This window comes from Staurois parvus, unplaced genomic scaffold, assembly GCF_062004578.1.
Source record: "Staurois parvus isolate SC_StPar_1 unplaced genomic scaffold, SC_StPar_1.0 ptg000772l, whole genome shotgun sequence".
NCBI lineage: Eukaryota > Metazoa > Chordata > Amphibia > Anura > Ranidae > Staurois > Staurois parvus.
Window position 1 is genome coordinate 1,143,826 of NW_028318568.1, and position 25,593 is coordinate 1,169,418.

The 25,593-nt window shown below is 41.2% G+C and overlaps 1 protein-coding gene across 1 annotated transcript in view; it reads left to right on the plus strand.

Annotated features, from left to right (window-relative positions):
* ADCY2 (adenylate cyclase 2) overlaps positions 1–15,181 on the plus strand; it is a 685,338-nt gene extending 670,157 nt beyond the window's left edge. Inside the window, exons 24-25 of the mRNA XM_089654517.1 lie at positions 8,804–8,928; positions 14,768–15,181. Coding sequence (XP_089510643.1) covers positions 8,804–8,928; positions 14,768–14,920 — 278 coding nt within the window. The 3' untranslated portion in view covers positions 14,921–15,181. The remainder of the gene's footprint in view (positions 1–8,803; positions 8,929–14,767) is intronic.
* Positions 15,182–25,593: the final 10,412 nt, after the last annotated feature.

Sequence of the window (25,593 nt, forward strand, 5' to 3'; positions counted from 1 at the left end):
AAGAGTTTCTGAGATAAAGTAAAATTGCACTTGGTTTTCTTTTCCACTATGTCTCGAAGTTGTTTGCATGCCTGGTCAAGTTCGGTCGCAGAGTTTACAGCCTTGGAGCGTTTATGTGCGCATTCAAGTTTACGTACTTTATGAAGTATAGAAGGAAAAGATGCCTGAGCTATGCGTTTTCAAGAAGCGGTGATTGAAAGAAGGAGCCCACGTATCACACATTTGTGTGATTCCCATTGAATGAAAGGTGTTGTTTTCGGGGACGTATTTTCCTTAAAATAATTGGTCAGAGATTCACGAATTTGAAGGGTAACAGATGAGTCTGTAAGGAGAAAAGGATCTAGTCTCCATGTTTTGGACATAGGTGGGGCATCAGGAAGATGTATGGTCATCATGATCGGGTGATGGTCATAGAGAATCATTGGTTCAATAGAGGCTGACTTTAATGTGTGTAAGTCTTCTTGTGAAAGGAAGAGATATGATTCTGGAATAACGCTTGTGAGGTACAGAGAAAAAAGTGTAGTCTTTGTCAGAGGGGTGTAGGGTACACCATGTATCACGGAGAAAAAGGTCGTTCAGTTCAAGTTTAATCTGTTTAAGTGCTCGGAAGGGTTTCGATGAAGAGTCTGTCGAAGTGTCTTCCAATGGATTTAGTGCTACATTAAAATCGCCCCCAAGAATCAGGATACCCAATTGAAATGTTGCAAGTGTTTAGAAATTTTAGGGAAAAAGCTCACTTGTGCCATCTTGGGGCTGTAAATGTTGGCTAAAGTATGCGGTTTGTTGTAGAGGTTGCCTTTAAGGAAGAGGAACCTTCCCTCCGGATCCTCGAGAGAATCAGTAATTGTGAGCAGGAGTGTTTTGTAGATCAAAATGGACACACCTTTTGCTTTCACCTCTGTGTTAATTGAATGGTAGACTGTCGGGTAATTAGCATTGGAGAACTTAGGGATATGATCAGCACGAAAGTGAGTTTCTTGGATGAAGAGCATGTCTGCTTGCAAGCTTTTCATGTAAGTCAGGGGTTGTGAGCGTTTCTCAGGTATATTTAGACCTCTTGCATTGAGATGTCACAGAAAGTGTATGGTGGGCTTTTACGGATGTGGGTTTAGTAGACATTGTCTTGGATGGCAGAAAAAGTGCTACTCAAGGTCTATGATGTGCAGCAGATGGGTGTGAGAAAAGGGGGGGGCAAACAAGAGGAGGGGGAGAGGGGGAGAGGAAAAAAAAACACACCAAACAGCCTCCCCAGAGGGCAGAGAAAATGAAAAGTAGAAATAGGAGTGAAAAAAATAGAGAGGAAGAGTCAAGAAATCAGAAAATAGTATAGGTGAAAAGTGTTAGGCGCCCACAATAAAAACCCATACAAATGTGGTGCTATGTGGTCCTAAAACTTCTCTTACTAAGTAAACTCCGGAAACAGTGTAGTTTGGCTACGCTGTCCTGTATTGAGAATCGTATGTGTTGGGGAGGTACTCAAGGCAATGTGGGTGGATGTGAAATTCAATTCAGAGATGTTTAGTCGGACCCAAAGGCGCCCGCTGTGGGGGGTCGCGAGAGCGTCCCAGGAAGATCGTCTAGGATCTACTAGGTATATCAGGGATAAAAAGTGTGTATAAGATAGGGTCAGTGACATACGGAGATAGGTGGATGTCAGCAATTTTTGTAGGGAGAGGTATTCAATTTGTAATAAGGGGGCATGGGTATAGGGTGTTATATGTAGAGGTGTGTTGGTTATAATAGTGTGAGTAATCGTGTAAATCTGGGGATGCTCACTAATAAGTATGAAGGTATGGTATTCTGAAGGACAGTTCCTATGTGTCTGGTTGTATGTAAAACTGGGGAGGGTATCAAGGTGGGGCTGTGTAGCAGGATGTGGCATAGTCATACATTTACATCACTATCGTATCACAAGATAAACACTATACACTAGTAGTAAGTTTCGTTCTGTAGTTGCCCATGAGCCATAAAATGCAATCACAAAAGACAATGCAAAAAGGTGTCCTTATACTGTGTCAGTTCAGACTTAAGATATCAATCTTATATGAAACCTTGCAAGGAAACATCATTTACATAACGCAGTAAGATTCAGGGATACAGGCCGAGGGCAAACCATCTGGTTAAACTGCATCCCTGAAACCTTGACAAAAGAGAAATATTGGCCCCAACCGAGGCGTTTCACGCAGTTAAGCAGGCTACCAGTACAATGCAGTAAGCCATTACTGTCCAGACAAACAAACTCCAGAACCAGTAAGATTATGAACAGTGGTTCTATTAGCACTGCTACCATGCAGCCTGCAGAGAGCAATAGCTAATATAATCTGAGTATAAACATTCAAAATCGGCATTTACATAGAATGAACAGATAGTATACATGAGAGTTAGAACAATCTAATGCGATACACATACCCTAGCATCTTAGCCAAGGCGGGTAGAAGATTTTCAACTGAAGGTGAAATGGAACCAGGGTATAGGAGAGAATCACACAATATAATAGGTCGGGTGTGGAAGTAGCCATAGGATGAGGGAAGGGTGATGCACAGGTGGGTGGGGGAGGGGAAAAGGAGAAGTGTCATTCATGACGTGCCTTGCTGAAGCTGGTAAACTGTCCCCAATGATGAGCCTTCGTCCTACAGGAGAGGTGTGGTGGGATGGTCTGCATCGCCTTGCTCCTCCAGGGTGTCCAGCGGGTTGGGCCTCCATTGGGTCTTCATCCATCTGAGATGGGAGGTGGGATTCACCGGACCAGCTGGGCAGGTCCACTATTGGGATATCTAGGACCTCGCAGAATGGTGCGATATCTTCCGGGAATCTCAGGATAGCTGATCACCCCATGTGCGTTGCTGAAAGGCCAAACTGGAATCTCCAGTGATATGCTATACCTCTGGAATGTAGTAGATCCAGTAGAGGGCGTAAATCCTTTCTGTGTTGTAGGGTGAGATGGGAGAGATCTTAAAATAATTTGATTTCTGCTCCGTTATATATGACGCAGTTTCGATCTCGCACTCTGCGTAATATTTCTTCCTTGAGTCGGAAGTCGATTAAGCAGCAAATTATATCTCTCGGGGAATCAGCGTCCCTACCTCTAGGACGTAGAGCCCTATCGAGGCGTTCAATCTCAATAGGAGACTCCTGTTGTCTTCCCATAAGATCAATAAAAATGGTTAAGAGCATTTGGGTGAGTTGGCCCGATTCAATTGCTTCAGGGACAGCACCTACCCTTAAATTATGTCGTCTCCCCCTGTTGTCCAGGTCCTCGATATGACGATCTTAGGTGCATAGCGTGCGTATCTACCAGTTTGCGTATGTCATGGATGGCAAGGTCTTGCGTGATAACTTTATCCTCCACTGCATCTAGCCTTTGGGCCACTGCCTGCATATCGATATGTAACTCTGCAATTGCTGCAGAGAGGGTCTCTTTAATATCTGATGCTACTGCTTTCAAATCCCCTATAGTGAGAGGGGAGGCTGCAGAATGGCAGGCTGTGGGTGCTCCTGCTCCGTGAGTGGGACGCTCTGTGAAGCGAGTGGGAGGAGGCAGCATGGCAGGAGGACTCAATGTGCTCTGCGGTCTGGGACCGGAATAAATCCGGAATGCTGCGGCTGGCAGGTCTGCTTGTCTGGTGGGGAGACCGCGATCGTGGGGCGGCGGGTCTCCTATCTGCTTTCCCCATGTCAGCGGTGTCTCTCCCTGCTGTGGTCACATGTTCCTACCTATGTGTGTCGGAGCTCCGGGAACTAAGCTGCCATCTTCTCTGGGCTCAAGCCACGCCCCCTTGGCAACACATTTACGTGATTTCTTACCACAACTTATTGCCCCTGAACAATTGGTTTTATGCCCAGCAGCGAGGAGAGAAATAATGTAAATAAGGCTCTCAATGTTGTTCACGTCTTTCGTGGTGGCTCTGTCGAAGGCCTTCTCCTGTCCACAGGAGAGGGTCTTTGACAGAGTGGCATGGAGCTTTATGATGATATTATGTACCCACGCTGGGTTGAAGCCACAAATGATGACATGGATTTCGTCACTCTACCAAAATCCCACCGCCAAATTTAAGACCAATGGCACATTGTCGGAATCTGTAGAAATTAGAAATGGCACACGACAAGGTTGCCCCCTTTCATCCATTTTATTAATTATCATGTTAGAACCTTTTATCAGAATGGTCAACACAAAAGCCACCATCAGAGGTCTAGAAATGGGAACAAAAACATACAAAACTGCAGCTTATGCAGACAACCCATTTTTTTCCTCACTCTGCCACATATTTCCATCCCAAATTTGCAGAGGGAATTTTTCAATTTGGCTATATATCTAACTTAAAGCAGTTGTAAAGGCACAAGGCTCAAAAACATTCTGTGTGCAGCAGTGCCTCCAGACCCCTTAATACTTACCTGAGCCCATCGAGATTCAGCTATGTGCACGACAGCTTCGGCTGTCCTGGGTCTCTGCTTCCTCATTGGCTGAGACAGCAAACGGAAGCCATTGGCTCCCACTGCTGTCAATCACAGCCAGTCAGTCAGTAGTGGCTCCGTGTGTGAATGGACACATGGAGTAGTGGGTGCCCCCATAGCAAGCTGCTTGCTGTGGGGGCACCTGACAGAAAGGAGGAGCCAGGAGTGCCAGCGGGAGACTCAAGAAGAGGAGGATCTGGGCTTCTCTGTGCAAAACCACTACACAAAGCAGGTAATTATAACATATTTTTTTTGTTTTGCAAAAAAAGAAAAAAGAAGCTTTAGTATCGTTTTAACCACTTCCTTACCAGGCCAAGTCTGCCATTTCTCTCATATGTAAAAATCAAGGCTTTTTTTTCTAGATAACTTACTTAGAAACCCCAAATATTATATTTTTTGTAGCAGAGGCCCTAGAGAATAAAATATCAGTTGTTGCAATTTTTATGTCACACGGTATTCGCACAGCGATTTTTCAAAACCAATTTTTTGGAAAAAGTACACTTTCATGAATTAAAAAAAAATACAATATATAACTCAATTTCTTGTAAAATATGAAAGATGATGTTATGCTGAGTAAATGGATACCCAACATGTTATGCTTTAAAATTGCGCACTCTTGTGGAATGATGCCAAACTACGGTACTTAAAAGCTCCATAGGTGATGTTTTAAACATTTCCACAGGCTACCAGTTTAGAATTACAGAGGAGGTCTAGTACTAAGATAATTGCTCTTGCTATGACGTTCATACATATGTGGGCGTGACCTATGTATGAGTTCACCACTGCACGCAAGCACGGGGGCACAAGGGCGCTTTAATTTTTTTTTTCAAATTTATTTTATTACATTTTTTATATTTATACATTGTCTCTTTAAAAAAAATGTTTTGATCACTTTTATTTCTATCACAAGGAATGTAAACATCCCCTTTATGGAGAGATCTGCAGTCAATAAGACCCCACATCTCTCCTCCACAATGTAAAGCATTAGATAAAAAACAACATTGATCTAATGCTTTAAAAAAAATGGCCTGGTTTACATTAGGCCAGAACCGTAAGTGACGTAATCATGACGCTCCAGTCCTCCAAGGGCAGAGAGATGAGTGGAGACCATCTTTCCTTCATTCATCTCTATGTCCATCCGCTGCGATGGTTGCTCGGGATCACTGATCTTCCAGGTAAGCCGGAGAACCACCGGAAAGTGACGGTTGGGTCTAAAAGTGATCTAGTGGCGAATCTGCCACTCAGACCACTTTTATGAGAAAGGGAATCACCGGCTGAAAAAAACAATACCGGGGTTATGGCACATTGCTGCTGCCATAACCATGGTATTCCACTCCTGACCGAGGACATACAGTATATTATTGCTGCAAAATTACACTAAATCAGAAGCCCTTAATGTCTCTGTATCACATACTGCCCTACAGGAAACACGGCAGAATCGTTCATTTAAATGGGTACCCTATCTAGGGGTATGTCTCCCATCTAACTTACCCACCCTTTACCAAGCTAATTATAAACCCCATCTCAATAGAATTTTCCAAGACCTACGTAACTGGGTAACATATCCGTAATCATGGTGTGGTCGGGCAGCAGCAATCAAATGACAATTCTATCTAGAATATTGTATCATTTCCATACATTGCTTGTCAACATACCTACCAGTTTCTTTAAGCAACTAAATTCAATTGTTTGTACTTTTATCTGTTCTCCGAAAAAAGACCATTAATCAACCTACAACTACTTTCTAAGCCTAGGATTGCAGGTGGCATGGTAATGCCCAATTTTCTACAGTACTGTTATGCAACACATATACTGTAGCTAGAGTGCTAGACTGGAATTGTCACAAAGACAATAAGACCTGGGTAGGTTTAGAGGTCCTTGGAAGCTCCACCCCATTGAGATTTTTACCCTGTGTTCCATGGGATAAATGTCCATCACAAGTAAAACATCATAAAGTATAAAATGCAGCGCTAATAGTCAATGAAAGGTACCAGTATATACAATAATAAATAATTGGTATAAGGTGAATATCTGATCAAAAACTGCAAGAAAAATCAAGTCCTGTAATGGTGCTCCCTGTGTTCCCAGTGCATATGGAAAAATGCGCACTAACCAGAGGCGTATTAAAAATACGCAGTGTATAAATATCATGAAGATTCCCCCTCTCTCTGGTCAGGATATGGACTGGAACTGGTGGTAATGAAGATGAAACGCCCTCCTATGGTGAGGATGGATCCGGAGTGTCAGAGATCCCCTTAAGGGATATGCGGGTAAGGAATCCTGAAGTACAGGTCGTTCCCCTCTCTGGAACTGATGGGTGGATCACAGCTGGGCTCTGTACACACTACCACCGAGCACCCCTCCTCCCTCCTCCACCATAGCCGGAAATCCCGGAACGCAAGCTAGGTAGATAGAGCCGTACGCAGGCAGCCAATAGGAGGCAGGGAGTTGCCTCACCAAGACGATGGTCCGGGGATGAAGAGCTGCTGCGGCCGGGTCTGCCGGGACTTCCGGCTGTGGTGGAGGAGGGAGGACGGCGGAGGGGTGCTCGGTGGTAGTGTGTACAGAGCCCGGCTGTGATCCACCCATCAGTTCCAGAGAGGGGAACGACCTGTACTCCAGGATTCCTTACCCGCATATCCCTTAAGGGGATCTCTGACACTCCGGGTCCATCCTCACCATAGGAGGGCATTTCATCTTCATTATCACCAGTTCCAGTCCATATCCTGACCAGAGAGAGGGGGGATCTTCATGATATTTATACACTGCATATTTTTAATACGCCTCTGGTTAGTGCGCATTTTTCCATATGCACTGGGAACACAGGGAGCGCCATTACAGGACTTGATTTTTCTTGCAGTTTATGATCAGATATTCACCTTATACCGATTTATTATTGTATATACTGGTACCTTTCATTGACTGTTAGCGCTGCATTTTATACTTTATGATATTTTCACAAGGTTTTATGTGGTTTCCTTGAATGTTCAGCTGCTTTTACTTTTAGAGTGCTCACTGTAGCATTTTACTATTACAAGTAAAACATCGTCCATTGATTGGACCCACTTTGACAGTTTTCCACAAGGTTTCTAAGGAATACGACATTTCTTCGTCTCCAGGGCCATTAACTTCTATAGTACATAACCCAGACTGCTGTATATTGTTGCCAGAACCCCTTTGGTAGTTGCACATTGTATACAACGAGGAAAATTTAAAAGATTTAAAAATTGACGATTTAACCTCACCAGTTTTTACCTATTGGACTTCTTTCCAACTACACACCTACTGTATGTCCATTCTTCCCCCTAAAAAGTGACATTTTTCAGACCATTAACTCCTTTTGAATCCACCTGTTTGAAAGGACTGGCCGTAGAACAACGTCCAAAGCACCAGTCTGCTGTTGGGATCAATGTGTAAATAAGCATATATGTATTTTAGCTGATAAAGGAGTAAACTCTGCTGTTGACTATTATAGAAAGAAGAGCCATCTTTTCCCTCTGCGACCTACAGACACATGCTTACTGTGTACAATGGTAATTCTGGCCATATACAGTATATATATATATATATATATATATATATATATTTCACTTCTGAATCCTCAAAAAATGCCATTTTCTTCCAAATGTACTGAGTATTGTATGTCTAAACAAAACCATTTTTTTTTTTTCAAATCAAGATACATAAGAATCAAAGCTTTTTTATGGTATCTTGAAGTGACACTAAACACAAAATCAAAAATATAATATATTGCAGCTTACCAATTATTGAACATGGTGGCTGCATTAGTTTTCCTTTTTGTGGGCTTTTTCCTCTCTGTTTTCACCTGATGATTGGACAAGTAACACGCCTCCTGTATTACAGTGCCCCCACTCTAGATGAAGGAGCACAGGGGGCACCTTTTGACAGAAACATTGTCAGTCTGGGAGGAGGGGAGTATTAGATGTATTAACAGATTTAAATAGACTAATACATTGAAGCCAAACTCCAGCTAATACTTTATAAGCAGTTACACTACAGAAAACAGTTATTTTCCTTTTGGGATAAAGGTTTTACATTAATAAAAGCTGATCATTTTGAGCACCCCGGCAGTGATATGTGGTTTGACTTAACTGCTAAATCTGCAGGAAAGCTTGTTTTGTTGAAAAGCAACACATTTCTATCTGGATCACCAGATGAAAACAGAAAAAAAGAGCTTAAAAAAGAAAACAAATGTAGCCACCACATCTAAGAACTGGTAAGCTGCAATATGATAAATGTTTGCTTTCAGGTTTAATGCCACTCTAACTTCAAAATGTTAAGAAGCATCACATTTTTAAATTGATAATACTAATGTTGCAATTTCTTACAGGAATAAATCATGGTCCAGTAATAGCAGGAGTTATAGGTGCTCAGAAACCACAGTATGATATTTGGGGAAACACAGTAAATGTTGCAAGCAGAATGGACAGCACAGGTGTTTTGGGTAAAATACAGGTAAGATCTAATGTGATGTTATTTCATAAATAAATAGCAAATTGTTATATTTTAGGGTTCTATTTCAATGGATATGTATTGTAAAATATATTTTGGGTTTCATAAGGGTTTGAAGGTAATTTTACTGGAGCATAATTTAAAATGTTTGCAGTTCTGGAGTGGTGAAAACTGCTGTTTAACTTTTTCCAAAGTGTTGATTCAGATTCAGCATTAATTTTTTTTGTTATTTGTACATTATTTAAAAGGGCATGTTACCGCTTCAAACTTTCAGCTTTGGGAATTGGTTAGAGAAGTAACCCCAAAAATATGGTATCTCTCCTAAAGCACTTTTTTTTCAGTTTTTACAGATGAAAAAGACAGGTTTGATAGCCTAAATAGTAACATAATTGACTTTTCATCAAAGGTACCTCTGTGATTAACTGAAAACCAGGTATAAAAATAACTAAAGAAACTTAATTTAAACAGATGACCGGGTCCATATGGCTTACACACATATGTCCTTAGGGAACTTTGCTTAGTTATTGCCAAGATGCTATTTCTCATTTTTAAAGACACCACACTGTCTGGAATGGTACCAACTGATTGTTGAAGACCAAATGCGGTACCAATTTACAAAAAAGGATAAAGATGTATACAAGGAAACTAAAGACCAGTCAGCCTAACATCAATAGTATGTAAGGTATTTGAGGGAATATTAAGAGACTCTACATAGAAATTGGTCTGTGATATAGTTATCATAAGTGACAATCAGCATGGATTTATGAAAGACTGTTCTTGTCAGACCAACATGTTTATTCTATGAGGAAGTAAGTGAGAAATTGAATGGTGCAAGTCCAGTGGACGCAGTTTATCTAGATTTTGCCAAAGCATTTAATACTGTACCTAATGAATGCTTAATCTTTAAAATAAGATATTTTGGAGCCAATAAAATTGTATGTACATGTATGTAGTGATAAATGATTAATTCCGTGAATTGTCAAATGTTGTAAGTGGTGTGCCCAAGGGTTCAGTCTTGGGACCAACGCTGTTTAGTTTGTTTATTTATGATATAGAGGTTGGACTTAAGAGCTTAATTTCAATGTTTACTGATGATACCAAATTATGCAAAGAAATAACATTGGCACAGGATTAAGCATCTTTACAGGAAGACCTTGACCAAATAGAGGGTTGGGCAGCTACCTGGGAGATGAGGTTCAAAATTGAGAAATGTAACTTGCATGCCAATAATACACATGCAAACTACAAGTTAGGGATGGCTCCCCTGGGAGAATATGTGATGGAAAAGGATCTTGGGTGCTTGCAGATCACATACTTAGCAATAGCATGCAATGCCAAGCTGCGGCTAACAAAGCTAGCAAAATGCATTTACATGCTTTCCCTGTGCCTACGTGGGTTTCATCTGGGTACTCCAGTTTCCTCCCACACTCCAAAGACATGCTGGTATGTTAACTGGCTCCTGTCTAAATTGGCCCCAGTATGTGTATGTATAAGTGTGAGTTAGGGATCTTAGATCCTTGAGGGTTAGGGACTAATGTGAATGCAATATATATATGTGTGTGTGTAAAGCGCTGCATAAATTTATGGCACTATATAAGTACCTGTAGTAATAATAATATTAATCATAATATTAAAAAACGCATTAAAAAGGACATACATTCAAGCCCTCCAGGAGATGCATGAGATCCCACGTCCATTATCTACAGTTGACATTGGATCTTGTCCATTCTCCTTACTTCCACATACCCCTATGGTAAAACATCCTTTGAGCAAACCTGTCAACACTCTCCGGGATCCCCGAGCCTTATCTCAACACTTTATGTTTCTCTTAATAGTAAGACATCCCTAACATCCCTTTCCTATGAGGCACAATGGGAGCAAGATCTTGGATCCTCCATTGAGGGGGAGGATTGGAGCAAGGCCTGGACAATGGTGACGAAATGTTCCTTCAACACAACTACCCTGGATGCTGCCTTTAAAGTTCTCCTGCGGTGGTGCTGGGTCCCAGCTTAGATTGCCCATGCAGATGCAACAATGTTTCAGGAGCTGTCATCAGTGTGGGGATGTTCTACACATCTGGTGGTCATGCCCATGACTGATAGTCTCCTGGTCCAGGATTTTTGGCCTACTGCAGACTCTTTATGTGACAGTATGTAAGGACAGCAGATTGGCTCTCCTACAGTAAAGTATATTACCTTTTCACACCCCAGCAGAAATTGGCTACATATCTTTTTATCTCTGTGGACCACTGCTCATGCCTGGAAAGTTCCATCCATTGCCTTCCAGGGTGTGAAAACCCAGATAGCTACCCTGATGGTCAATGAGCAGATGTCCAGTATCCTAAAGGATTCACACACAATGTTCCTCTAAGTCTGGGAACCTTGGATTAGCTATTTCTTCCCGTCTAGCTATGGTCATTTACAGATGTTGCCCGTGCCAGTCCCTAGTCCATGGTACGGTCTTGCCCTCTCGCTCTTTCCTCTCCTCTTTCTTCTTTTCCTTTCTTCTGTTACTTATCCCTAGTTATTTCCTGACATTTATATTACTGAGACTGTTACCCCTTAGATGACAGCCTGGCTAAGATTGAAATGTTTAGCATAACTCCTTCCTGGTCCTCCTTGATTGGAATTTTGTTGTTTATACATTCATGATGCCTATGTGTACCTGTTTTTATGCATAATTTTTCAGCTCTGCCCCTGTGTGGGCTAATCGTGAACTTACAGTATTATGTTCTCTTTGAAAATACAATAAACATATTGAAACAGATAAAGAACATACATTCAAGAGATAAATCAATAATTCTACCCCTTTACAAAATACCTGTTTGGCACCATCTCTAATGTGAAGTTCAGTTTTGTTCACCAGTCCTCATAGGGATGGAAGGATAGAGGACTTCAGCTATTGTATAGATTACCATTATTCCCTCAGAAGAGGCTCTTAAGGGGGGATGTGATTACAATGTACAACTATATCAAAGGTGAATTTAGTAACTGTAATAAACTTTTTACTCTACGGTCTCTGAAGAGGACATGCACCCATGATTTAAAGTGACATTAAAGCTTTAGTTTAAAAAAATAAAATGTCATACCTGCCTGCTCTGTGCAGTGATTTTGCACAGAGTAGCCCCAATCCTCTTCTTTTTGGGCCCCCGCCAAAACTCCTGGCTCATCCCCCTCAAGCAGTACCCTCAGGGAAAGCCACTCACCCACCACTGCACGCTTCTCTCCGAGCTGCTGCTCTATGCGTCCATAAGAAACATGAGCCGTGACTCAGCCCTGCCCCCGCTCTCTACTCATTGGCTCACTGGCTGTGATTGACAGCAGTGGGAGCTCATTGGTCTCTGCCAATGAGGAGGAAGAGTCCCTTGACATCAGAGGCTATCAAGATAGCCAGTGGATCAGAGGGGGCTCAGGTAAGGATTTGGGGGGGGGGGGCTGGGAAGCCACTGTGCACAGGTTTTTTACCTGCATGCATAGAATACATGAAAGTAAACAACCTTGAGCCATTAGAACCGCTTTAAATTTAGAAAAAAAAGGTTTAACCTAAAATTGTGGAAAGGGTTTTTTTCTGTTAAAGCAGTAAAAATGTAGAACTCCCTCCCCTAAGATGGGAAATTAGCTGAGAGTGTTGACAACTTCATAAAAACCCTCAGATGTCTTCCTTAGGAAGTAGAATATACAGGGCTATGGGAATTACATAGTTGCATAGTTAGTCTGGCTGAAAAAAGACAAACGTCCATCCAGTTCAACCAAAAAAAAGTTATAATCCTATACCCACAGTTGATCCAGAGGAAGGCAAAAAAAAAACAGCAAAGCATGATCCAATTTGCTGCTGCAAAGGGAAAAAATTCCTTCCTGATCCCCTGAGAGGCAATCAGATATTCCCTGGATCAACTTTACCTATAAATGTTAGTAACCAGTTATATTCTGCATATCCAAGAAATAATCCAGATCTTTTTTAAAGCATTCCACTGAGCTAGCCAGACCGGACTCTTGAGGGAGTCTATTCCGCATTTTCACAGCTCTTACTGTGAAGAAACCTTTCCGTATTTTGAGATTCCATTTCTTTTCCTCCAGATGTAAAGAGTACCCCTTGTCCTCTGTGATGACCTCAAGGTGAATAACTCTACACCAAGTTCACTATATCAACCACTGTTGTATTTATACATGTTGACCATATCCCCCCTTAATCTCCTCTTCTCAAGAGAATAAATTCAGTTCCTCTAATCTTTCCTCATAGCTGAGCTCCTCCATACCTCTTATCAATTTGGTTGCCCTTCTCTGTACTTTCTCCAGTTCCCCAATATTCTTTTTGTGAATTGGTGCCCGAAATTTAACTGCATATTCCAGATAAGGTATTACTAATGATTTGTACAGGGGTAAAATTATATCTCTCTCTCTCTCTGGAGTTTATACCTCTTTTAATACAAGAGAGGATTTTGCTCGCTTTAGAAACCGCAGCTTGGCATTGCATGCCATTATTAAGCTTTGTGATCTACCAGAACTCCCAGATCTTTCTCCACCATTGGTTCCCCCAGTTGTACTCTCCCTAGTATGTATAATGCATGCATATTCTTAACCCCCAAGTGCATAACCTTACATTTATCAACATTAATCCTCATTTGCCACATAGTTGCCCAATTAAACAGTGCATTGAGGTCGGCTTGTAAGTTGGAGACATCCTGTAAGGACGTTATTCCACGGCACAGCTTGGTGTCATCTGCAAAGACTTAAATGGAATTTATAATCCCAGACCCTATATAACGTTTATAAATATATTAAAAAGTAAGGGTCCCAACACTGAACCTTGGGGTACACCGCTGACAACCCTAGACCATTCAGAGTATGAATCAATAACCACTACTCTCTGAATACGATCTTTTAGCCAGTTTTCTATCCATTTACATACAGATTTTTCCAAGCCTGTAGACTTTACCTTACACATTAGCCGTGTGTGGGGAACTGTGTCAAACGCTTTTACATAATCCAAGTATACCACGTCCACCGCCACCCCTCTGTCCAAGGTTTTGCTCACCTCCTCTTAAAAAGGAATCAGATTTGTTTGACAGCTTCTGTATTTCATGAATCCATGCTGTCTGTTGCTTAAAATATTTTTTTCTAGCAAGAACTCATCTACGTGGTCTTTCATTAATTGTTGAACATAGGTTGAACTGGAACTTTCAACTTTATAAACTATGTAAATAATAATGGATACAATAATTAGCCCTATGCTGTGGAAACTGAAGCATTAAAAAGTTCCAGCATCCTATACTTATTATATTATTATTATTATTGTTAGTTTGGTATGGCTGGTTTTTAAACCCCTTTCATTACAAAACCACCTTTTTCTGGAACTGATGATGCGGGAAAGCTCAGTTCCATTGCCACCAAGCTGGTATTTGATGAGAAGGGCTCTTTGATTTGAGTTACGTTCTTCAGGTACCCTTCTGAAGGTTATACAGGTTATATTAAAGTGTTGTAAATCTTAGACATGAAATATTAACAAAACATATCCCCCTGTAGTCTGTGCTTGTTTATATCCAGAGCACTAAGTGTAATTTCTGTCCGCTGTCTCATTCCTCTGCTATCAGCATGAGTCATTTCTGATGAGTTTTCCTGACACCAACAGAAAAATTGTGACAGGGAGGTTACAGTCTGTAATTGACAGCTTTGTTGCTGTGTTGCCTATGAACTAGTCACTAATCAGACTGAAAATTGCAATGGATTGTAAAACTTGATCCTTGTCAGATCCTGAAGTGTACATCATCTAGAGATAGTTTTAGAGATCGCTGTTTGTGTAAGCAGATAAAGCATACTAATATAAATTACTTTTCTGTTTTTAGGTTACAGAAGAAACAAGCAATGTGTTGATAGCCTTAGGTTACATTTGTACTTGCCGAGGAATAATTAATGTTAAAGGGAAAGGTGAACTGAAGACTTATTTTGTACATGCTGAAATGACAAAGTCCCTGTCACAGGGTAATATGACTTTGTAGATGTTCTCAATACTACAAACCCAAAATACAGTATTAGTTCAACTTAATCAGACCTTTTTGTGCAGCACGTGGATATACCTCAGTTTTTGCACTTGAAAGTCAGTACACATTAGGAGCATGTATTCAGCTGTTCCTCTACATCCTTACTTAAAACCTGTTTTATACTAATTTGTTAAATGTTTTTGTCATGATCTTTATCCAAACGTTCATTGTCACGTGTCATTGTCTTTTTGCCAATATTAATAAATAACAGACTTTGTATGTTCTTTGTTTAAAATATATAGAAATTTCTATTTATGTTACCTTTTATAACATATTTGATAAGCATTTTTGTACATGAAACAGAGCGCATTTTATTACGTTGATAAAATGCTGAACAATTACAATTTCATATACAAATAATCGTAAAAGGTAAGTCAACATTCTGTCTAGCAAACCCAGCAAGCATGGGGGGGGGGATTGTTACAATTTACCCTTGGGTCAATTTAATGCAGAGTTTAGTAAGTGTGACATCACTTTTTGCACAAAATATACTGAGGTGTGAATAAATCATTAAAGTGTTACTTAACCCAGGACCCTGCATTTGCTATATCTGGTCTCTCACAGTACACAGGACATGGAAATGCAATTATTTTAGTGAATATAAACTGCTAAATACCTTTTTCTCATCAGAAGTTAAAGCAGTCTTCTGGCTTCTATCAGTGTTCAGCCAAGTACTAGTTAAAGCTTGTAGGAGGAGTTTTCTCTCTGCTCTAGGAGGATGCACACCCCCTGATCTCTGTCTGACCAGTGCTGATTGGCCCTGTGGTCATCACATGTACTCTCCAAAGAAAAAAAAAACTCTCTAGCAATACACACCAAACTGAGCATGTGCAAAATGGCTACGGTTCAGTCTGCCTTATTAGGAGACCAGAGGTGGTCACTTAAAAAAGGGGCGGAACAGAGAAGAGAGGATCAAACGGCCTTTTTACACAATGCCTCTGTTAATCCTCTGATTAACCCCTTAGGTTCCACAGTAAGTATAACAAGCATGCTTTTCTGCATATACTGACTGATTTTACTGTTGTGGGATTAGTAACACTTTAAATATATTTACATTTTCTGAGGTGCTTTGAAGCTCTCTAAGTTAAATTTCCTGCTTGACAAAGATTCTTAGTGCCTTCATTTGAAGTTTTGTGCAAGCAGAACTTTTAAAGTGGTCGGGTATTTCTTCTTCCCCTGGAAGAATCATACCATACTTGATTCCAAGAACAGAGCCCAATGACACCAATGATGGGGCACAATTCCTCATTAACACCAAAGATGGGGCATTGTTTATTCCCACTGATGCTGGGGCATTTTCCGGTCCAGACCCCTAAACTTGCCCTTTGCTTGGAGATACCCCTGGCTTAGACCATAGGGTTTGTTCATTGACAGAAAATTGGTTACAGGGTTGCGTCCAGAGGGTGCTGATGAGTACACAGACTGGTCTACAGTGTTAATTGGGGTATTACAGGGCTCTGTCCTGGAACCAATTCTGTTTAATTCATAAATGATATTGAGGTTGCTATAAATAGCTCAATAATTTGTTGACAGTACAAAACTAAGCAGGACAATCTCTTCACAGCACGATATAGAAACTTTACCAGAAGACCTTCATAAAATAAAGGGATGGGCACCAAATGGCAAATGAGGTTTAATGTTGAAACATTTAAAGTAATGCACTGGGGGGGGGAGCTAAAATTAGTCCCTCACTAAAGGGAGAACCTCTAGGGGAAATCCAGGATGGAAAAGGATCTGGGGGTCCTAGTGGATGACACTCGGCAATGGATTGCAAAGCTAGCAGAATATTGGCATGCATGACCGGGTATTTACTCAAGAGATAAAGCTATAATCCTGCCACTTTATAGAACTCTGGTTTGACCACATCTGGAGTATTCCATCCAGTTCTGGTCACAAGTCCTCAGGAAGGATGTGCTTGAGCTGGGGAGATCCCAGAAAAGGACAGCAATTAATATGGGAGCTAGAGGACCCTGGAGAAGATATGCTTTAGTGGAGTTATGATTATATAAAAATCTCAGTGGTTTTTCTAACATGAGGAATAAACTATTCAGTCTGAGTTCAAGAAAACAATGGGCCACTCAACCACAAATTGTGTAGGGGGGTTTTCACTGTCAGGGTGGTAAGGATGTGGAACTCTTCAACAATCAAGTGTTAGCAGGAAGTATTGATAATTTCAAAAAACGTAGATGGGCATCTTGGCGAGCACAATATACAGGGATATGGGATAGGATATTTGACTTGAACACACCCACGCAGGTTGAACTGGATGGACTGGTGTCTTTATTCAACTTTACAATAACTATGAAAATAACTATAACTATCATAGGTGGGACAAGCAGAAAGGTGGATTGTTTTCTGTATTTACTGTATTAATCCTTCAGCACACACACATTTGACAGTCTGAAAGCACTGAAACATGGTGAGATAAGTAGCTAATTTTAAATACAGAACTATTTATTAGTGACCTCATCTTCTATGCAGAACCTGTAGTTTTGCTCTCACTTTGAACAATTTAACAGCCTATACAAATGTTGCTTATTTTCAGCAAGGAGAAAATGAGAAATCAGAAATAACATTTGCTAAAATCCTTGCAATAGATGCAGTGTACATTTTGTGTTAAATACACCTAAAATGTTTTATCTTTGTTAAAGGAGATCTTTGGTCACAACCTACGCTTTCATTTTATAACATCAGAATTGTAATAGCAATACAAACTAAAGGTTTTTTTTTTACAATCCAAAAGAAACGTACTTGAAAAATCTCCTTTCATGTTGTAAGTGCTTCCTGTCTTAAGGTCATCTTTTTCCACAACTTCCTAGTTTCCTTGCACGCCTTGCACCTTATCTTCGGTTGTTTACTTTCAATTTCTAGGGACCAAAAATCCCATAGTACCATGTGCCTGAGAGCAGTGATTCTTGTACTGAAACTTCTCCTCTCAGCTGCTCTGTAGATCAGAAGGCAGGCTTTTTGAATTCTGTGACACAGCTGTGCCTGCTCACAGGAAATAGTGAATATGTGCCACAGAATTCAAGAAAGTACAATAAATGTGTGGAGATCTTAACAAATGTCAAGATAATTCAGATTAATACGAGAAGACTAGAAATAATTGAAATACAATCTGGAAATGAACATATGATTTAAAATTTTGACTATTATACACTTTAAGGCACACTGTAAAAAAATAAGTATAGCAAAGGCAAACCTCTCTGCAAGAAAGAGATACTTTGGAAATACTTTAGCCTTGATTACGAAGTGCACTTGAGTAAGTAATTAAAGTCTAACACCAGCTTTTTTTATTGGTCCATCAACAAAATTGAAACACAGGAACAGAAAAACCCAGCGCAGGCTACAATACTCCCACACGGTACATCTTTTCCACCAAAAGATGTCCTCAGTCTTCGGGGTTGAATGATGTTCAATTTTGCCTAACCAAGGAGACATCCTACACCAGTATCTCCCATGCTCATCACTCTCCCACATACAGTCATGGCCAAAAATATTTACACCCCCGCATTTCTGTCAAATAATGCACCACTTCGCCCAGAAAATTGTTGCAATTACAAATGTTTATGCATTCTCATGTTTATTTCTTTTGTTTGTATAGGTATGATTTAAAAGAAATTGGAGAAACAAAAAGCCAAATCTAACAAATTCCATGCAAAAACCCCATTATCATTTATTACTTAAGGCCAATAATAAAGAAGTTGAATTTTGCATCACACATCTAGGTGTCTGACTTGCATTGTTCCTGAAGTACTTTGAACTATATGTGTGTATGGAGGAGGGACGGACTAAATTGAAATTCCTCACAGCACCTTTTCAAAATTAGAATAAATAATTGCATTCCAAGTTTGTGATGCTCCTGTAATGTGCAAAACTCATCTGTATTAATTAACAGGTGCTGACAATATAGAAATCACACTGGCAACCAGTTAAAATGGTGAAAAATTGACTCAACCTTTTTGTTGTGTGTCTCTGCGTGCCACATGGAGCTTGGAGAAGAGAAAGAGAAGCAAAGAATTGTATGAGGAGTTGAGAACGAAAATTGAGGAAAAGCATAGACAATCTCAAGGTTACAAGTCCATCTCCAGAGATCTTAATGTTCCTTTGTTCACTGTGCACAACATTGTCAAGAAGTTTACAGCCCTTGGCACTGTAGCTAATTTCCCTGGATGTGAGTGACAGAGAAAAATTGATCAAAGATTGCAACAAAGGATTGTTTGAATGGTGGATAAAGAACCTCGATCATATTCCAGACAAAGTCCAGCTGACCGTCAAGCACAGGGTACAACTGTGTGTATAGTGCAATATGTATAGTGCAAGCTGTTGCATTATACATCACAATCTGAATGAAAAGTGACGCTATGGTAGGAGACCCAGGAGGACCCTACTGTTGACACAGAAACATGAAAAAGCCAGATTGGTATTTGACAAAAAGTACCCCATGAAGCCAAAATCTTTTTGTGAGAATGTGCTGTGGACAGACAAAACAAAATTACAGCTTTTTGGTAAAGCCCTTCAATCTACTGTTTTCAGAAAAAGCATTGAGGCTTTTAAAGAAAAGAATACAGTCCCTACAGTCAAACATGGTGGAAGTTCACTGATTTTTTTGGGTTCCTTTGCTGCTTCAGGCACTGGATGTATTGACCATGTGCTTGGTATTAGGAAATCTGACAACTACCAAAGAATTCTGGGGTTCAATGTACGGTCCAGTGTCAGAAAGGTGGGTCTCCATCAGAGTTCATGGGTCTTACATGTCAAAAAGTACCCAGAAATGTTTTCAGACAAAGTGCTGGAGAGCATTAAACTAGCCAGCAATGAGTCCAGATCTCAATTTTATAGAGATCTCAAAACAGCATTGGGAAAAGGAACCCTTCCAGTCTGAGAGACTTGAAGCAGTTGGCAAAAGAAGAGTTCTCCAAAACTTCAGTAGAGAGGTGTAAGAAACTCAATGATGGTTACAGGAAATTATTGATTTCAGTTATTTTTTCCAAGGGGTGTGCTACCAAATTTTAAATTGAGGGTGCCAATCATTTTGTCCAGTCCATTTTTGGTGTTTTGTGTGGAATGTGTCAGCTTTGGCTTTTTGTTTCTCCACTTTTTACAACAAAATGCTGTATATACAAAATATAAAATAAGCAGCTGAATGAGTGATCAGTTGTTAAGGACGCAGTGGCTCTGCTCCTTAACCACTTTGGCTGTCATACCTGTTCACCCCATTGGGACCAGAGCAATTTTTAATACTGTGCTATGGACCTGTTTATTCGATAACTTTGTCATTACTTAATTCTTTGACGCCTATCGCACGCAAATATGCAACCTCTCGGCGTCTGGGCCTTCACGCCGTGCGGCAACATATTTGCGTGCAATTAGAAATTACATATGTGATGAGAGCGCGCATCCTGCGTGCTCCCAGCACATATGTCCGCGACTCCCGGAAAGGTCCCAATCTCCCCTTTTGATCGGGACCTTTTCCGATCATGTGACCTCCGTGACAGCGAATCACGGCGGTCACATGACCCTAAAACCCCGCCGACTCCCAGCTTCTGAAACTCTTAAAGGGCCGGGAGGCGCCGGCGTGAAGAGGTTAAGATAACAACGTATTACATATATTGGGGGGTTTTTTCAGGACAAACAAGGCTTTCTTTTCGTAAATATTGTCTTGCAACAATGATATTTTCTCACAATCTTTAGAGAAATGTAACAAAACTAAAACAAAAGCACTTTCTTTGAGCAGTGTTAGTTTAAAAATAAATAGTGTCACTGCACATAAAAAGTGCACATTTTATTCTGTAATTTGTCCTCTTTAAAATGACACTAAAATTATGATTCTGGTACAAAGCATTGAAAAGTTCTTTACCAATGAAATACATTTTTTGTTTTCAACTTTGCACTGTTTTAAATGTGAAATGTGTAAATATAGGTTAGGATGTAAAACTATTAATGAAAAGAGCAAATAAAAAAGGTTTTAATTATTAGTTTATAAAATAAAATGAACAAAAAAAATCAGCAGGAAAAAAATTATTAAATGGAAAAGGAGAGTTTATTAGGGCTCATTAGAGTAAATTAAGAGTTAATAAGGGGTTAAACAGGACTGTTTAATTAAAAAAACAACTTTTTTTTATTACACAAGATGCTTTTAAAGCACAGTACCACCCAAAAGTGTAAGTGCACTTTTCTGCCAACTCCCCCCCCCCCCCGCCACATTTGGCACCTTTTGGGGAGGAGGGGGGGAGCGGGTACTCTATTTTGATTTTGGCAAACTGAGTTGGAAGTTCACGCACACCCCCACCGCAGCCCTCCGGGATACTTCCAAAGTCCCAGAGGACTGCGGCCAATTCACAAAGTGCAGCGCACTTCGCACGTGCTCAGTGGGAAACCAGCTGACTGAAGTATCAGCTTGGGGTGAGGATATCGCTGGATGCATGGACAGGTAAGTGCCCTAATATTAAAAGTCAGCAGCTACAGTATTTATAACTGTTGACTTTTTTGGGGGGGATTAGGTGGCGGGGGCTGGAACTCCACTGGACAGCCCGCACACCCAAAAAAAACAAACAAACATCCTCTTAATCAGTTGCCTACTAGGCACTTTTAACCCCTTCCTGCCCAGACCACTTTTCAGCGCTGCCGTACTTTGAATGACAATTGCGCAGTCATGTGACACTGTACCCACATGAAATTTTTATATTTTGTTCACACAAATAGAGCTTTCTTTTGGTTGTATTTAATCACCACTGGGTTTTTTATTTTTTGCACTATAAACGAAACAAAGTGCAAGAATGTTGAACAAAAAAAAGGTTTTCTTTGTTTCTCTTATAAAGTTTTGCAAACAGGTAATTTTTCTCCTTCACTGATGTGCATTGATGAGACTGCACTGATAGGCAGCATTGATGAGGTGGCACTGGTGGGCATTGATGAGGAGGCATTGATGATGCTGCACTGATGGGCACTAATAGCACTGAAGGGCACTGACTGGTGGCACTGACTGGCAGCACTGACTGGTGGCATTGACGCAAACAGATTTGTAGCACTGCTGGGCAGCACTGTTGGGAACTGGTGGACACTTTTGGGGCTGCATGGATAACCAGGGCACTGATAATCAGTGCTCTGATTATCAGTGCAGATGTCTGCTTTGACAGCTGTGACAGCTTGAGGAAAGTACTGCCGATAACCGGCAAGTGTATTTACAAGTGGGTTAGCTGTGATTGGACACAGCTGATTACATGGTAAAAAGCCACTGTAATTGGATACAGCTGATCACATGACATGATAAAAGGCCAAAGAACACAGAGATCACAGACAGGCCCGGGTGCACACCACTGGGGGCACGTTCAGGGAGGACGTCATATGAGACCCTCCCAGAACTGGACGACCATGCTGTATCCGTCGTTTGGCTATAGCGCCTTAGTAAAGTGGTTAATGCATAAAAATCCAAAAGCAGTACACCATACAGAGGGCAAAGAAAAGCAAGGTTGATGTGTTTCGTGCGTTAGCCCAATGAGGTTATGAATAAGTGCTAAGAATATGAAGAAGACCTCTGCTAAGTGTATGGAGATTTCTGTACTCATCACTGATGCTGTAATGAATCAGCTTCTGCAGAAGGAACCCCTACACAGAATTGATACACTGTTGCAGAGACTGAACTCTCTTGTCTGAAGCAGTAGTAAAGTCTACTTTATGTTTTATAATAAAGCATACATGTAGGTACAGTTAATATCTCATAAACATGCATTATTTAGGAGATATTTACATTTCACTGGGACATGCACGACTGTGACTGGGTGAAGGTGGAAACGCCAACAGCATTGACAGCACGCTGCTGGAGGGCTTCATTTTAGGGTAAGTCTGTCATAATTTGCTAGAACAGTATGTGGTGCATACTAGCATATTATCACTTAAACTGCCCAGGGGCACACTTTTTTTGGGGAGTTTACTACTGCTTTAACTCTAAAAAATCCACAAATCACTCCACTCCTACTATAGCAGTAGAATAGACCAGCAATCTTCAAATATGGACAAAAAGACTATATAACAAGGTTCCTGTAGCTTGCCACAAGTGGCCCAGGGTGATCCAGTTAGCTCAAATGATAAAAGGAAAGCAGTGCGGGAGTATTTTTAATGTTGAATAAATTGTTTCTATTGTACTAACAAGGATCCCACGTTGCTTTCCTTTTATTACGGCTTTTAATGTCATGCTGTGAAAGGCAACAAGAAGAAATTGATGCTTCACACATATTGCAGACATTATGGGTATTATTTGTGACTTGTTTAACCACTTCCGCACCACCCTATAGCAGAAATACTGCTACAGGGTAGCACGGGTGCGCAAAATCACGCATATATACATGATTTTGCAATTCCGGGGTGAGGGGCGCCCTACCCGTGCCACCATTCGCGGCCTCAGCTATCAATCACCGAGTCCCGGCCTCAGCTATCAATCACCGAGTCCCGGCCAGTGAGTCCCCGGTGATCTCAAAGGATTTCTGGCAGGGGGAGAGACCTGTATGTAAACAATACAGATCTCTCCCCTGTCATCTCCTGCACACTGCTTTCTATGGCTCTGCATAGCAGAGCCATACAAACGAGCTGACTGACCATTTGGAAACTCGGGCAATGCCCGAGGGCCCGGGGTCAGTAGGGGGCCCTATGAGATGCCCCTGGTACCTTTTTCATAGGCTTTTTTGAGTTTGGGCAAGGACACAGGGGCCCCATGATCCCCTATTGCCCAGGGGCCCCATGGGTTGTCAGTCCGCCCCTGCAGACAAAGCAGTGTGCTTACAGTGTAAAGCACACACAGCCCACATAGTAAAACAGCACACTTAACCCTTTGATTGTCCCACATGTTATCCCCTTCCTGTCCAGTGTCATTATTTTTATTAGCATTGATCACTGTATTGGTGTCACTGACTATGCCAGTGACACCAAATCAGTTCCCCCCAGTGTCAGAATGCCCGCCACAGTCCTGCTATATGTTGCTGATCGCCGCCATTACTAGTAAAAAAAAAAATAATTTTTTTAAATTCCAGTATCTATACCGCCATTTGTAGACACTATAACTTTCATGTAAACCAATTAATTTACATGTATTGGGATTTTTTTTAGCAAAGACATGTAGCAGAATATATTTTGACCTAAATTTATGACTAAATATGATTTTTAACATTTTTTTACTGGACATGTTTAATAGCAAAAAGTCTAAAATATAGGTTTTTTTTTTTTCAAAATTTTCGGTCCGTTTTTGTTCATAGCGCAAAAAATAAACAATGCACAGGCGATCAAATACCACCAAAAGAAAGCTCTATTTATGGGAAAAAATTACGTAAATTTCATTGGGTGCAGTGTTGCATGACTGCGCAATTGTCAGTTAAAGTTACACAGCGCTGTATCGCAAAAAATGGCCTGGTCAGGAAGGGAAGGGAATCCTCTGGAGGGCAAGTGGTTAAATGGTGAGACATTCACACTGCGCAGTTGTTGTAAATAGACAATATAAGGTGGTTTTAACATCTCTACTGTCAAGGTCCTACCTTTTTCCTGAGGTTATGTTACTCCATGTGCTGGCGTCCATCTTGGATTCTGCTGTGCATGATGGGAAATCTTTTTATGCCTTCAGGTCTCTGTGGTCCACCCCCCAGAAGGGCGTGGCTGATGACATATAAGCCTGTGGCCCGCACATGCTCTTTGCACTTGTGTCTTGTGTCTTTGTGTTACTATTACTCTGTTCTGACTCTCGTGACTCGCCTGGTATTCTGACTCGGCTTGTGACTTGACTATTCTTTGTATTCTCCTTTGATCTGACCCTCTGTTGCTGAACCCGGCTTGTGACCTGTGATTCTCGTCTGCTGTCCTGTACTGTTTTGTCCTGTTGTTGTTGACCCTGGCTTGTCTGACTACTCTTTTGCTTCTTTCACCAGCTACACGCCATTGGCGGCGGCCATTACCGCAGCTGAGGTGTCTCGGGGGCCGCGACCTGGTTCCTGGCTGCGTCAAGTCCATCCCCACCATCAGGGGCCCTGGTGAAGGGCAGCCTGGGACTTAGACTCCGCGCCCTGAGGGACTTCGGTCTGTGGGTGGTGGTTGTCGTCAGCCAGTGCGTTACATTGTTAGGCCTGCCTGTCCGTTCCTCGGCTCCTGCCCTGACATCTACCCTTGCGATTGGTCAACAATACACACTTTTCGCCATGTAATTTGAACAATTGCTCCTGCGTTCATGGTACCATGGGGATTGAGTCATGTAATACGAACAGGGGGTTCACAAAATTTCACACCTCTCATGATATTCTTAATTCAAAGCAGATGTTGGTTGTTCAAGGTGAGTGAGTTAACTTAGAATTGGATGAGTAGCAAAACATCTAACTACAAAACATCTAACTACTACTAAGTATATAATGACCTAGGAAAATAAGAACCTTCACAGACATATCCTCTCAGTCTTCAACCTTGTATTGGATACTGACTAGGGTATCTTTTGCAGGGATTACATCGCTCAACTATTCAACATGTGTTTCATTTGGTGGACCACCTAGAGCATGGGTTTCAAACTGGCGGCCCTCCAGCTGTTGCCAAACCCATGAGGCATTGCAAGATTGACAGTTACAAGCATGACTGCCAAGGGCAGAGGCATGGTGGGACTT